Source organism: Anopheles marshallii, chromosome 2, assembly GCF_943734725.1.
Source record: "Anopheles marshallii chromosome 2, idAnoMarsDA_429_01, whole genome shotgun sequence".
NCBI classification, from domain to species: domain Eukaryota; kingdom Metazoa; phylum Arthropoda; class Insecta; order Diptera; family Culicidae; genus Anopheles; species Anopheles marshallii.
In genome coordinates, this window is record NC_071326.1 from 26,656,482 (window position 1) to 26,671,572 (window position 15,091).

At 44.8% G+C, this 15,091-nt stretch overlaps 2 protein-coding genes and 2 non-coding genes across 4 annotated transcripts; 2 read left to right on the plus strand and 2 right to left on the minus strand.

Annotated features, from left to right (window-relative positions):
* Window positions 1–471: 471 nt before the first annotated feature.
* Window positions 472–2,845, minus strand: LOC128707975 (dnaJ homolog subfamily C member 3). Its single transcript, XM_053802931.1, has 3 exons — window positions 2,752–2,845; window positions 2,416–2,526; window positions 472–1,754 (listed from the first exon to the last, which is right to left on the minus strand). The coding sequence occupies exons 1-3, from the start codon at window positions 2,843–2,845 to the stop codon at window positions 472–474; spliced, it is 1,488 nt and encodes a 495-aa protein (XP_053658906.1).
* A 1,048-nt stretch (window positions 2,846–3,893) lies between these two features.
* LOC128708634 (dynein regulatory complex subunit 5) lies at window positions 3,894–5,324 on the minus strand. Its single transcript, XM_053803614.1, has 3 exons — window positions 4,436–5,324; window positions 4,237–4,372; window positions 3,894–4,161 (listed from the first exon to the last, which is right to left on the minus strand). The coding sequence occupies exons 1-3, from the start codon at window positions 5,322–5,324 to the stop codon at window positions 3,894–3,896; spliced, it is 1,293 nt and encodes a 430-aa protein (XP_053659589.1).
* A 1,399-nt stretch (window positions 5,325–6,723) lies between these two features.
* Trnas-gcu (transfer RNA serine (anticodon GCU)) lies at window positions 6,724–6,805 on the plus strand. Its single transcript has one exon. It is a non-coding gene; the product is annotated as a tRNA-Ser (tRNA).
* A 341-nt stretch (window positions 6,806–7,146) lies between these two features.
* On the plus strand, window positions 7,147–7,228 carry Trnas-gcu (transfer RNA serine (anticodon GCU)). The gene has a single exon. It is a non-coding gene; the product is annotated as a tRNA-Ser (tRNA).
* The last annotated feature ends 7,863 nt before the right edge of the window (window positions 7,229–15,091 follow it).

Here is a 15,091-nt window from a genome sequence, read left to right on the forward strand (position 1 = left end):
CACTCAAAACTTTACAATTAACAAAAGATAAACGTTTTTGCTTCATTGGCCAATTTCATTTTTCCACAACGCGTGCTGATCTGGAGGGTAGAAAATGCCTGTTAAAATTAATCTTTTATCAATCGTGTGAATCTGTACAGCAAAAACGGGAGGCCTATTGGATGAAAAATAAATTAAAGCTGACACACGCTGTTTCCGGTTACAGCTCCCTATACGCACGACATTGTATCTAAACGTAAGTGAGCCTTGATGCTCTAACCACACATTCCCTAGCAAAGTATGCAAAAATGATCACCTGAGAGCCTGTCGCAAATGGGGTTGCGTGATTTTTCTGTTTCCTTCTGCTGTCCGGTGTGACAATGCACCGCACTGTCCGACCGACAGCAATAACTAACTAACGAAAGGAACGAAAAGGAAGGGCTTTGTTTGCGGAGCGCACACAGGAAGGAAGTACAGAACCGTGAGAGCACATTACGTGAAGTGGAACTTGAACTGGAAGGGTGACCCGTGATGGAAGTGATGGAACGGATTACCTCCACCGAACCCATTCCGGCCCGCTTCGGGATCCAGCGGATCCTGTCCGGCGTCGAACTGTCTCCTCTTCTCCGGATCTGTTAGCACCTCTTTCGCAGCCGCCACGTCGATGAATTTCTTTTCGGCCATCTTTTTCTGATCGCCTTGGAAATTGTCCGGGTGCCACTTTTGGGCCGCCTTTCGGTATGCTTTCACAATTTCCTGTTTCGTGGCGGTACGCTTTACGTTGAGAATTTTGTAATAGTCCCGCCGCTCGGCCTGCTTCTGGACGCGCTGCGCATGTTCGATGCCATCCTTTGCCCGCTGCAGATTGTCGTTAATCTCGAGCGCCTCGCGGTACTGTGCCATGGCCTCGTCATACATCTCCGCACCTATCAACGCTTCGGCCCGGTCACACATCACCTCCGGATCGGGATAGATGTCGAGCGCTTCCCGACACCGTACGACAGCATCGGTGAACTCTTCCTCCTTTACCAGACAGCTGCACAGCAGCTGCTTACCGTTGTACACAATCATCGGTACGTCCGGTTCCAGCTTGACTAGCTTCTCGCCTCCGGCAATACAGTCCGCGTATCGCTGCTCTTCCTGTGCCTGCCGTGCATCCACGTACACTTTGTCGACCTTTTTGATTTTTTTGTAAAACGGGAAGCAGTCTTTGTGTTCGGGGTCCAGCTTGAGGCACTCGCGAATCTCCTTCAGCGCCGCGCCAGAATCACCGATATCATACAGGATGCGGGCCAGCTGATTGTACCCTTCCGTGCTGTCGTGGGACAGTCGGTTCACCGAGCGGAAATCACTTACCGCCGCCATCCTGTCACCGATGCGTAGGTACATTTGGGCACGCGATTCCCGGATCGGCACCGACCAGGGACACACTTCGAGCAGCTGTGTTAGCAGTGCGATGGCCGTGTTAAAGTCACCCCGTTCCATCAAATCCACGCACAACACCCACTGGTCGCGGGCCGGTCCAATGCGGCTAAAGTGCATGTTTGCCTCCGGGTTGTGTGGATCCATGCGCAGCACCACCATCAGATCCATCTCGGCGTTCTCGAAGTCGCCCATCTTCAGGTACACGGAACCACGCTGTGCCCGGGCCGCCATAAAGTCGGGCTTCAGATCGAGCACGCGCGTAAAGTCGCTAATTGCAAATTTGGCCTTCCCGAGGGCGAAGTAAACTGTGCCACGCTTAAAGTAGGTAAGGTAGTTGTTCGGGTCGCCCTCTGCAGATGGATGCCGCGGATGCCCAAATTGGAAATGGGAGAGTGAGAGACAAAGAGAAAATTAGTTTTAAAAACATTGGGTGAGAAATATTGATGTACGGATGAGCATGGTTACTTATCATCATAAACCATTAGACCCCCGATTCATTATCGAAAGGCTCCAAAGTAACCAGTGGGACACGTCACTTGAAACAGACAGTGCAAACAAAACAACAACAAAAAGGGAAACAGTACGTGTCTGATACTGATAGTGATAACAGTTCGTATGCTGGCGAGTGTGAATGTGTTTAAAGGCGACCGAATGTTTTTCACTTGTGCAAATAATCTCAAAGTCCCAAAACAGAACAAAATCGAACACAATTAGATTTAGTTATTACCATTTGCACAAGTGGCACATTAGCAAACATACGTTTTACAAAATTTAATACCGTTTTTGGGTTCACCTTTACCACATTTAACACAATGGCAGAGAAGGAATGCCATAACAATCAGCTGACAAACGTGCGTTTGCAACATAAACAATGCGCGTGTGTCCCACCCAGCCTGCTTTTGTGCTGTAAACCCAACACAGCAGGCACTGCACAACGATTTAATCATGAACCGTAGGGTTTCACCATGGAGATGACCGTGCAAAGCTATGCACCATTTCTGCACTACTTACCCACTGCCGCATGATAGTGCGTTAACGCATCCGAAAGCTGACCTCGGGCCAGGAAGTCTCTACCAATTTCTAGATGCCGATCGATTTCAGCTTGTGAGGCAGTTTCGGCACCTGTAATGGAGAATAATATTTAAACTCCTTCAAGCTTATGTAGGAAGCTGCAGGCTATGCTCAAACGTATGTTTGTTATGTTAATTGCATTAAGCTATTGGGCAAAGGCACTGTGTACTACGCACCACCGTGCGGTTTGTTTGGCTGCAGTACGGGACACGTCAGTACCGTTGCGTGGGAACGGGATTCGCCCCCCAGCCCAGTAGTAGAGAAATCCAAACTTACCTTCGAAAAACAGTTCTATTAATAGGAATAAGAGCACGGTTCCTAACCGTCGGCTATCGGCCAGCTGCGACGAGTCGTGAATATTTAACAACATTTGCAACCCGTATTTGCTCCGTCTTCACCCGTAAAATAATATGCTTCTCTAGGTTTCGTTCCTTTCCACAACCTCTTTCTCTTGGGGACCAACCGGAAAGTACGCGTACGCGGGTTTTGATTGACTTTGGAGCTGAGCAAGAACAACACACAGCACTCTTTGATATGTTTGCTACGGAACGGTTCACTGCTTCGTCGGGCAATGTTTTGCGATCGTCTGCATCGCTCAATATCCTAACCCACCACGAACGAGCAGAATTGATAACACAAACGACGATTTTGTTCCTTGTTTTTAGCTTTTTCAGGCGATCAAAATTTACGTGTTGACAATCTGCACTCGTCAGTGACAGTTGGAAATATGTGTGTTGCACGCTGATTGGTCGGAAAGGTTTAGTGCACAACGGTCGTCCTAAATGGCGGAGAAAATGACACTTTAGGAAACAAAATATGTTAAAACTGGTTAATTGTAAAATGATAAGGCTTCACTTGTCAGAACAGGATAATCTGTGCAATTTTACCCATACTATTGCCGGAAATAAACGTCAAGGTAATCATACGCTAGGAACGGTGAAGCTCATACGCTGTTTAAATGCTGTTTAAAAGTGGTGAAGACACAAACATTCTGCTAAATATTTGAAAAGACAAACACGTGTCGTGAAATGAACAATTGGTTGGAACTTTGTTATAAACATTTTTTTTTACACCATTAAGAATCTGTTTGAGGTATCTAGATCTTTATTTGGGTTTAGTATCTCCATATTACATACTTCGAGAAGGTAAATAATACTATAAGTTAAGAATTAGACCAGTTAGTAGTTTGGACCAGGTGGGTCTGATTTATAAACCATTTGAAAAGGACACGAAGAAATCCTACTCGCCCTGGTCTAATATTTATATTTCTCCATCCATCCGGGTTGGTTTAAAAAAAATAGATATATCGATACTTTAAGTTCACAAATTACATACAACAACGATGACACCAAATATAGCTCGCTAAGGACGCGAACTTTACCGCTCGAGCTCTGCCCCGGTGCGTTCTCTTCGGTCGGCTAAAACATGTGCAAACTGTGCGGATCGCGATTCTCCAATATTACCTCGTCGATAATGGCCCGCACATCGTACGAGATGTCCGTGTTGCGCAGATCGAACTGCTGCAGGGTTTTATTTTCGTGGACACGCTGCAGCAACCGCTCGCCCATGGCCGGCGTAAGCCGATTGGAGGAGATGTCGAACCGCTTGATTGTGTAGTTGAAACGGATCAGCATCAGCAGATATTCCTCGATCTGTTCATCGATGGAACAGCAGCTAAGAATGAGCCTGCAAAGCGAAACGAACAGGGGTTTGCAATCACACTGGCAAAGAATGGCGGTGCACGAAAACAAAACTGCTTACTCTTGCAGGGGCATGTAGAACACGCTCGTCATTACGAACGAGGCACCCTCGGTGAGGATAGGATTGAGCCGCAGATCTAACTTTTCGATTTGACGATGCCGCAACCGCCAGGTAAGCTCTTGCACACTCTCCGGAGCTGTGGGAGGGAAAGAAAATCTGTTAGTCGGTCGGTACAGAGGTCTGCAAACGAACCACCTACACAAAAAGTTGTTGGTCAGTATAACCTCACGCACGTTGGGGAACGAGTTCGGGTGGATGGGTTCGCAGAACGCACGCAACCCAATGTCCCCGCAGCGGCAGTGCGGGAACGCGATCGTACGCAAGTGCGGACAACCCCTGCCAAGGGCCGCACTGATACGCTTCATCATCGTCGGTTCGAGCTTGCTGCTGTGCAGGCGGAACTCCGTCAGCTCGCCGCACCGTTCCAGGCCCTGCGTCATCAGCTTCACATCCATCTCGGTAATGGTGGCGCAGCCGAGAAAGAAGTTGTGCCCCACATCCTTCACGTCGTACGTCAGGCTGACGCGCTGCAGCCGCCGCAAGTTCGCCAGCACCACATCGAGCGGCACGTGATCACTGTTGTCCGACAGGGACGGTTGCAGCCGCTCGATACGCAACTCCCGCACGAACGGTGAGCAGAGATCGACGATCTTCCTGATCCCTTCCTGGTCGTAATCGTTCGGCTTCAGATGCTCCACCATTTCCGACAGATGCTGCTCGAGGTAGATCCGCACCCACGGTTTCGTACCAACCTCGATCGGCACGAACGTACGCCACCGGTGGTGAAACGCTCGCTTCCAGAACGCATCACTGCGCACCCGGGCACACAGCACGTCGAGCGGGAAGTTCAGATCGAGCAGATCCAGCAGATACTGGCGATCTTCGCACAGTGGCAGCTCGCGGAAGTATGGCACGGTCATCCAGTTTTCCGCTACCGCGCGCAGGCACAGTATCTTCAGCGGTTCCGGCACGTTCAGGTCCCAGTCGAGATTGATGGCATCAAGCAGGCGGCTCTTGTCCCGATTCAGGTGCCGTGCACACATGTACGCCCGGTAGGTGTTCAGGTCCAGCGTGTTTGGGTACTTCATCCTTTCGCCACTTCAGCTTCTTGCTCGTACCCGGACACACGAATCACACGCTTATTGGTCGCTGCTTACGCAAGCTTGTTCCTCGCCGTTGAGAAGCGTTCCGACGCACTAAACAATGCTGCGCATTCTGAAGCAACGAACCGCCACACACCGTACGGCAAACTTTTGTGCGACGACCGTTTGATCGATACCGTTTCCGGTTGCAAACTTTCCTACACCCACTTGTTGCACCCTTTTTGTGTGTTTGTGGCTGCGAATGGGAGCGAAAGGTTAGCGCGCGTTCCACTACTACGCGTCCGGTTGTTGTGGCACTGGTACACCAACTGTTCGCGTCCCTCGCCAGTATTCCGATGCTACCCGAGAGGGAGGCAGAGAAGAAAGTTCAAAATGGTGTAAGGTTGTGGGGGAGGGGGGGGGGGGGAAACCCACACACAACCGTTTTCCACTACTGAAACCTCAAGGAGGGAAGGGGAGCAACTGCACGGGGACGCCGACGTAGACATTGGTAACGCCCCAGCAGCTGTCTGGTCGCGTCTTGGTTGGTGATGTTGTTGATCGTCCATGTCCGCGAACATGCAAGGTTTACGTCGTACGACCGAAGGTCTTTTGCTTAGCTGAACGTTGGTTCGGATACCGGCTTCAACCAAACCGTTTATTCGTTGCGGATGCATCGTTGCTTACACTGTTACTAACAAAAGAACAGAACGAGTTCTCCTGCACCGGACAACGGAGTGGTGTCATCAGCAGGCAGCAACTGCAGGGAAAAACGGCTTCAATCCATCCCCTCATCCCGTCTTCAACAGCGAAAATGGCTTGTGTCGCGTGCAATTTTGCTAAAATTAAACACCCCCTCCCCCTCTGCTGGTTTATGCCATTTTTTATGCTATTGCCTGGCGGCCATCGACGCCCCGGCGGAAAATCCTCTTGAAAATTATGACGTCCAACCGATCAGCGGGCGGATTAACGCCAGTCGTGTGTACAAAGCAGCAGCAGATCTATGGTTTTATTGGTACGGACCCTGCACAAACGACGTGAATCTGTTATATTTTCCGTTCCGTTCCGACTACAACCACCGGTAAAGACCTTGGCAGGGAGACAACATATGGGCGGATGTAGGGCAGTTTGGTAAAAGGGCATCTGTGTGGGTTATATATTTATTTTCAACCCCCTAAATCGCCCGTTTTCTCACACACGTTATTTACTCTTTTTTTGACGAAAACCTAGCGAGAAGGCGATTAAAAGTTTATTTACGTTTTACTGTTGGGAGCAGAAAAAGAACAGGAAACGAAAACAGGAGAAAATTGAGAAATCATCAGCGTATAGGTAGGGTTTGCACGCGTAGCAGTGAGAATCAACGAGTTGTGTTGATATTGGCACTTAGCGTGACCTTCAGGCACATGACGAGGTGGCCGAGAGGTTAAGGCGTTGGACTGCTAATCCAATGTGCTCTGCACGCGTGGGTTCGAATCCCATCCTCGTCGGGGAAAATTCGCTTTTTTCTTACGTTACCCCAGAGCAGAGTCCGGTGTACTCTATCCGTTTGTTCTACAATTGATTGATTATTGACTGTTGTTTGTTCTCAACACAATTGTAAATAAATTTTAATAATTCAACAGTATTTGTTTTGTGGTATAAACGTGGCATTGTGTTTGGAAGGGTTTACCAAATGGCCAAAAGGAAGAATTAATTATTTTTTCGTATATCACGAAAAAACGAAATATTTTACATTTTCCAATACCATTGTTGGTCAAAATTAACAAAAACAATTGAAAAAAAAAGCAACATGTTTGTAGTTTGAACGGGGTAACCGGGGCCCCCACAGGACGAGGTGGCCGAGAGGTTAAGGCGTTGGACTGCTAATCCAATGTGCTCTGCACGCGTGGGTTCGAATCCCATCCTCGTCGCAGTTTTTTGCGGTTTGTGTGGCTTTTTTCCTAACCAAATTTAGCACATCTGGAAGCAGCCAGAGTATTATAAAATAAACAAACACATACGTAAACGTATCGCAATAAGTACAATGTGGGCGTGGAAGACAAACAAACCGGTTGAAAGCATTTCGTGGTATAATCACATATTTTAATATATGTATATATATATTTATTTCTTGTTATATAATATTTTTTGGTATTTATATTCATATATACTCATTCTCTCTTTCTCTTGCTTTTGTTTGCTCCTTGTTTGTTGCGAGAATGAATGAATTTGTTTGTTTTTGCTTCCATTCGACAACGACAAACTACCGCACTTTTGTTTTGTTTGTTGCTTGCTGCGTACAGTGTATGCGTGCACACGCGTGTATGTATGTGGGCAGGTTAAATTTTTCTTTACCTTTTGCCTGCCATTTTGTTCAGCAGCAGTAGTGAGTAGTCGCGGTTTTGGGTCTACTTTTTAACTTCTTTTGTTTGCTTACACGCACATACACACATACACCCTTATCTTATTCATCATCTGATGATGGTGGTGTGCGTATCGTGTGGTATGATAGAATCGTTTTTTTTTGGTTGTTGTTTTTTCTTCCGTTTTTCTACCATTCGCGTTCCTAATATGCCATTTTGTTGTCTCCAATAAAAGTGGGGTTATCTTTTGTCAGGCTTTTCCCAGTTTGTTTGTATCATTTTGCTTGGTTTCTTTTTTTAATTTTGTTGTTGTCTAACTTCATCTATATGTACTTCTTCTTCATCATCATCGCCGGGGTGTCGCCCCCAATCCCTGTTGCCTCTTGTTTGCTTTCTCCAGCGACGGGGGGAACACCCAAAACAATACAGTGGTACACACGACAAACTACTTTTATTACGCCCCGGGGATCATGTTGCGGCTCTCGATCAAGGTGCGGACCCCAACATACGCCGTTTTCCTACCAAAACAATTAGAGTGTGTACCATATATCCTGCCACAAACAGGACTTTTGTGTTTTGCTTTGTTTCGCTATGTTTGCTTTTGTTTTACGACAAAATAACAGTGACATTGCACACCCACCCACACACACACACACACATTGACGGACGCATTCGATCGTGGCGCGCACACAACTGTTGATGTTATTTTTGCTGGGAGTTGGGAGAGGGAGGGGGGGGGGGGGGAGGAGGGGGTGGTTCGCTGTACGTGTGTGCAATGATAAACTATTGTTTCCACATTATTCGTCTCTCCTTGCCACAAACAATGCAAAACACTGCCAGTTTGCGCGTGTTGTTGTTAGATTTTCGTCTCTGATTTTCTTCTTTCCATTTTAGTTTCCAATTTCACTTGCAACAACGGGCGGGAAATGGGTTTTGATTTTCTAACATTGTCTCTACGCTGCGTGTGTGTGTGTGTGTGTGTTTTGCAGTCCGTATTAAATTCAGTTTTTATGCGACTTCTCACGACATGTTGCTTAACACACTCCACTCCCACTCATGCCTTCCATGTGGTGCTTGCTTTTGTTGCATCTTGTTGCATCACACAAGGCTCAACATGTTAGTGGGCGTGGAGAAGCAAACATTCGATCGTAGAGTTAAAAGCGATCATTTCAACAACAAAAAAAAAGCTTCTTAAAGACCGAGAAAAATGAAACAGTGAGAAAATGTTAATAACTATCATACTCATCCTCGAAAGGTCCACTGCCACGGTAAGCATATCGTTCGCCATCGAAGAAATTTGACAACTAATAACTATAATTAATTCACATTCACCTCAAATCAACCCGATCGTACACCTACACACACACACACACGCAGTTCGCTGAACCTCTTCTAGTAAATTGCTTACAAATAAATACTCACATCCTGCAACAAACTAATCTTCCATACACACATACACACACGCACGCACACACATGTGAGCCGGTTCAGTGATGTAACTAAAAAAGGAACAGAACACAAACCAAACCTAACTAACGAAAGCTCACTGCGAATGTGGGTCGCAGCGGGAAGGATGCGAAGGGGGTGGTGGTGGTTGTTGTTTTTTTTTTCATTCTCTGCTTTAGGTACACACGGTGGGACATTTTGCGTTTTTTTTGTTGCTTAATTCGTTCTTCATTAAGCGGATTCGATATATACGATATGCTTCACCCGGAGACAATGGACCGCTGTTTCGGGGGAGGGTAAAACGATGTATTGCGTGCTTCTTAAAATGGCGCCCGAAACAACACATGATTTTACACAGTTCACGCACACGCACACAATGAAATTTTGACAGGCAGTGTGTGTACACACACACACACACGCGCGCACGTACGCTTTCGCTAGTTTCGGGACTAGTACGGGCGACATAATCTCAACAGTGGGTAATCTCAGCAACCCGTAAGATATCCACCATTTTGTTGCTCAAAGTATAAATTACTAGCGCTCACACATACACACACACACGAGCGTGGACTGCTCCTGCTTTCTGTAGTGGTATGCGTTTTTTTTGCATTCTTTTGCTTAATGTGTTGTGTCGCTTACATTTCTTCGCTTTGCTTTTAAAACCAATTGCATCATCGATCGCGCGTGTAATAATCTCCAATTTTCGCTTCTGCTGTGGGCATTCTTTGTATGTTTCGAGCTGTAATCGGCTCTGTTTCGCTCTTTCCCTACGCTTGATTCATGTTTATAAATTTCTTAATTTATTTCTCACTTTTACTTTGTTCTTATATGTATTTGTATATATCTATATGTATATATATCTATATATATATATATGTGTGTTCTGCAATATATATATATATATATGGTTTCCCCTTCTGTTCTGCTTAACGCATGTATACACAAACTGCGTTATGCTATCTTTTTATTTGCGTGCGCGCGCGAGCCTGTGTTTTCATCCTCCGTTGTGTTCCTCTGCTATCCCGTTTGGTGGTTTTGGGTTTTTTTTTGTTCTTGTTATTTGTTTTGTATTAAACCCAGCCCACCCGGCGTACTATATATACTGCTGTTCCTTTCTCTTACAAGCTGTGTATGTATGCGCGCGCGCGCGCGTTTGTGTGTAGCTCGATATTACATTCTTTCATTATTGACTTTCGCGTTTTGTTTTTTTTTTTCGTTTTATGGCTGTTTGCTTGTGTCGTTTTGTTTCTTTCCTTCTTATTTTTGGTATATGTTCAAGTACACAAAGTTCGCCTTGTTTTCGAGGTGTTGTATGTTTTACTTTTGTTTCTAGATTTTGCGTTGCATGTGCGTTTTGTTTGTTTGTTTCGCTTCCCGGCTACACACGGCATTTTTGGGCAGAAGGTTGCTTTAGTTTTGTGTGCCGCCTTCTCCATCGGTCAACACACCACCGGTACGCGTACGCGATGCATTGGGTTACTGGGTTAATATTGGAGTGTTTTAATCTACCTAACATGCAGCTAATGTACACGAATTTCTATTCCATCGCGCCAATTGTGTTCAATATGTTGATTTCCAAGGGCGGGGGTGTACTGTGTGCCCCCCCCGTCTTGCACCGTATCGCCTTCACGCTTTGTTTGTCGGCCCGAAATGGGAACGGATGTAAAAATTATGCCATTGGAATTTCACCAGAGCTAATAGTTTGATGCGGAATACCCAAGATCGTTTGAAGGGCAATAAGGTAGCTCTGCTCAGTTGCTACACTCAAAGTACAAGTTCGTTCAATGCAATGTTCTAGACAGGCTAATGTGCGTCATGAACATGACACCAACTCATCTCCGGCACCAGTACGATAAAACCTTTGCGACGGAGACGACATGGATCGATTCGAGAACCGCATGCCGATTGGTGGGAAGGAAACACTTGAAATGGTAGTAGAGAAACGCTACAAATCCACTCAAAATACACTTTTATAATCGGGTTAAATGTAATCGATTTACGGTAATGTATAACATCTAGGTAATAATACTGATTACTGATCAAACTGAAACTGATTTGTGCTTTCGCAATTATTCCGAAGATCTAAACCGGCAAGACGTCGCCCATGCTCCAAAACTAACTGGTCCGCGAATCATACGTTAATCCATTGAAATTCATCGCCCACCTCGGCATCAAACAAAATGCTACTACATTTCCCTTGAACGTTCTAAATCAACCATTATTAGCCGGCAAATTTCATACAGCGAGACAATGTGGGCATGTATGCCGTGACACCTTGCTTACTTCTGGGGGTTTATTAAATCTGTCAAGGCCTTTCATTTGCGTAAAGATCTTAATGCGTTTCCGTGCCGTAACATGCTTATATGGGGTTTTGTGTTATAAATCTTCTATCTTAGATGCTTTGCTTCTGTGTGTATGTGTGTGTGTGTGGTTTTTGTTTTCGGTTTTTAACATTATCAGACGGATTTTTTTCTTTTTTATACGATCATTCATTTTGTTTCTTCTTATCGTGTACAACTATATACGCATCTCATTCCCAACATACCGTGGCCGCCCTGTGACGTTCTCTATTGATCCTTGCGACGGTGGCATTGAACGCGACATAACTCTTCACTGTTCTGTCGCAGCTATTCGGTTATCCAAGGTGCTAAGGTCTAATCACTCTTTGCACCCAATATTCCCACCACCCCTTTCGCTACTCACACCGGAGTACCGGCAAAGAATCGCGCTTGAACGGAAGGTAAGTTGTGAAGAGAGAAAAAAAAACGAAGCCCCATTGCCATCGGTTTTCCATCCATTGCCTGACTTGACGACCGATCAAACGCACATCGGCACGCGCACCCGTATATGAAAGCTCGAAGCCTCTGTACTGTTGTTGCAACTGCAGTGAGAGCTAATACGATTACATTGTAGTATTGTTTGGTTGTTTTTTTTTTTGTTCGTTTCCTTCGCGCTTTCTAACTTTTCGGGGACCCGACTTAATCCACACATACACTACTGTAAGCGACAATCACAATGAAAGTTACACGAACGACGAAACACGTTAACCGATAGTAACAACTAAATACAAAATTACAACATTGCCTGTACTATTGTGCCGGTGAAGCGATCACACTTGGGTTTCTTTTCTTTTTTTTTTAACAACAGTTAAGTTTTCTACGGACGGTAGGGTTCCCTCTGTGCTTGCGCGTGCGGGATTTGGAGTGGAAGGAAATACCAATGCTCCTTCGACGTGGCGACCGGGTTTCCCCTTTTCCGACGACCCAACGCACATGCACAGCGTTTTGGCAGCGCATCGGATGGCGGAGCAGGAGATCAAGCGGGTAGAAATGCCTACCGTCCGTTTAAAACATAAAACAAAAAACACAAGTATACTATCATTCCACTATGGGCAATGTTCCTCAGCCCCAACCCGCTGTGGAACCACGCCGGAACACGTGCTTGAGATTATGCTATTACATATGTTACATAATTTGTTTTCATCGGTTTAAAATAAAAAAAACAACAGCAAATAGATATGCCACGTTCGGTAGGAAAACGTATCTCACGGGGTTAAATAAATTAAACTGTTCTCCTTTACACCAAGCCCTGTTTTCGCAACTGTTCCCGCAAAGCTTTTCTCGTTTATAAAACAGCCAGTTCATGCTCTACGCGCTCGACCATCTTGTGCACCTTTGGTTTTTTGATCATCTCATAAATTGCCTCTTGATTTTTGTTTCCTAATTTAAACATTCTTCACTAGTCAACATCCATCCATACACACGCACACCCACACACACACACACTGTTACAATTACTATAAATAAGTTGTGCTAGTTAAAAGAAGTAAACCGAATACTGCGCGTTTTACAGCAAACATTGCAAACCTGATTGCACAGTGATAACACATATATCCTCTCTTTCTCTCTCCTCTCTCTCGCTCTTTCTCTCTAGTTACTAACAATTAGCTAACCTATGGCAAGGGTCTCTTTCCAGCAACTAGCACAATCCCTAACACCACTCCAGAAGACACACGCTCGAACGGAACGGATAATCAAAAGGAAACTGATCGTATTTTCAATGATCTCGCTGTGTTGTGATCCAAACAGGATGGTTGTGAGTGAATTTATTTGCTTCCTTGAACTAAAGCTTTTGTTATGGTTTCCATTGCCTGTACCCAATCAGTTTTCTGTCTGTTTTACAACCGTTTTCGGTCCGAAAGACACGGTTCAGTTGAGATTTCATCCCCACAATGTTGTTGCACATTGCGGCCAGGCATTACCGGCCGGTTTGATACATTTCATGCACGAGACAAAATTACCCACGAGTAGCTTGTTGTTGCTGACACCGTTGCTGGTTTTGTTTTGATTCTTTGGTAGAAATATTATTCGCTAGCAAAACGATAATGATAATGGTAGAACATGGTGAACTTACATGCATTGATTGATTGCGCAACGAATCAACTAATTTCAACAGCAATGTATTACATATTAAACAATAAACTAAGGATGTTATAATAATCCTGCGGGGGAGGGATTTTCTCCTCTCATCCCCTCTGTGTAAATCTGCCTAATGACTAGCGTTCAAATAGCACTGCGTAGTACGGCTAACAACAACCAACCATCATCTCATAATACGACCATCGATCGTCTCCATTCTGAACTACAACACTAAATGCAAAATTGTTACCAACGAAATTGTCAACCCAATAACACACTAGTACGGTTTGTAACGAAATTCTAACTAGTTATAGCGCCATGCTAAATAAACGATTACTTATCAACGCAATACGTAATTTGTTCAACCTGCTTTGTTTCTTAATTTATAAATCGCGGGTTAGAGATCTTATCAAACATAACTCCAAACATTAGCTAACGATAAAAAACATTAGAATATTTACGTTGACATAACTCGTGCTGTAGATTCCATTTCGGCGAGGCTGAATATTCTCGACCTACACCTTAGCACGAATACCGAATACGAAAAAGTACTCAAAACAAGCTGGAAAACGAATAAATTTTGCTAGATTATTTTCAATAATACACCTAATAATGGCCGTTTTGTTGTTTTTGTTTTTTGTTTGTTTAAACGCGCGTTAATAATAATGATTAACATGAGTTTTCAATGAGATTACGTAGTGGCACCGGTGTAAGCACGCATTCGCTAACGATAACTCAAACGGAGATAGTATGCGACTTATTAACAACAAAATTAACATTTGTTTGCCAAAAACAATTTCATTAATGTTGGCAAAGGGAAAGTAACACCACTGTGCGCGACACTTTTCGGACCCATGTTTCCTCGGCATGGGGCGAATACGCATTGCCGCTAAATTGTGCCGGTGGTTCGTTCAGAACGAACCCGCTGCGCGCATCTCAGCACGATGCGTTTCCAATGTTGATGGTGACCATAAACTCACTAACACATCAACCTAACCATACGGGGAGATGTTAATAATACTAATTTAAAACACTTATAGAATGTTTATCATATCCTATCCAACTAGACGCGACTGACCGTTCTATCGCTTGTAACCCCGCACTAACAAATCTTAACGTTACATTTATGCTCCACACACGACGGATGGGACCACCGCAAATTTGTTCATTTTTAAAGAAGTAAATCGCACTTTGCCTCTCCTGATTTGCCTCTCAGTTCGCTCTCTAGTTCCGCGTACTAATTTGTTTGTTTTTGGACGAATTTCCCTGTGCTTAATCTGTTTCTTAAAAAAAAAACATAATCGATAATAGAACTGGAAAGTGGTAAAGGAAATTAAAATCTCTTAACTTTATAAGGAAGATGCTAATGTACACGACATATACATATATGGTAATTAGAATCTAATTCAACCAATTATGTTCATCCATTCAATACGATAACAACCTGCTAAACAGAGACTGCATTTGTGTGGTATCGACTCTGCCACCTGCCATGTAACATCGTCGTGTGTAGTAATGTGTGCTAGCGGCGCAACGTTGCAATAGCCGGTTACGGTGTGCGTTCATT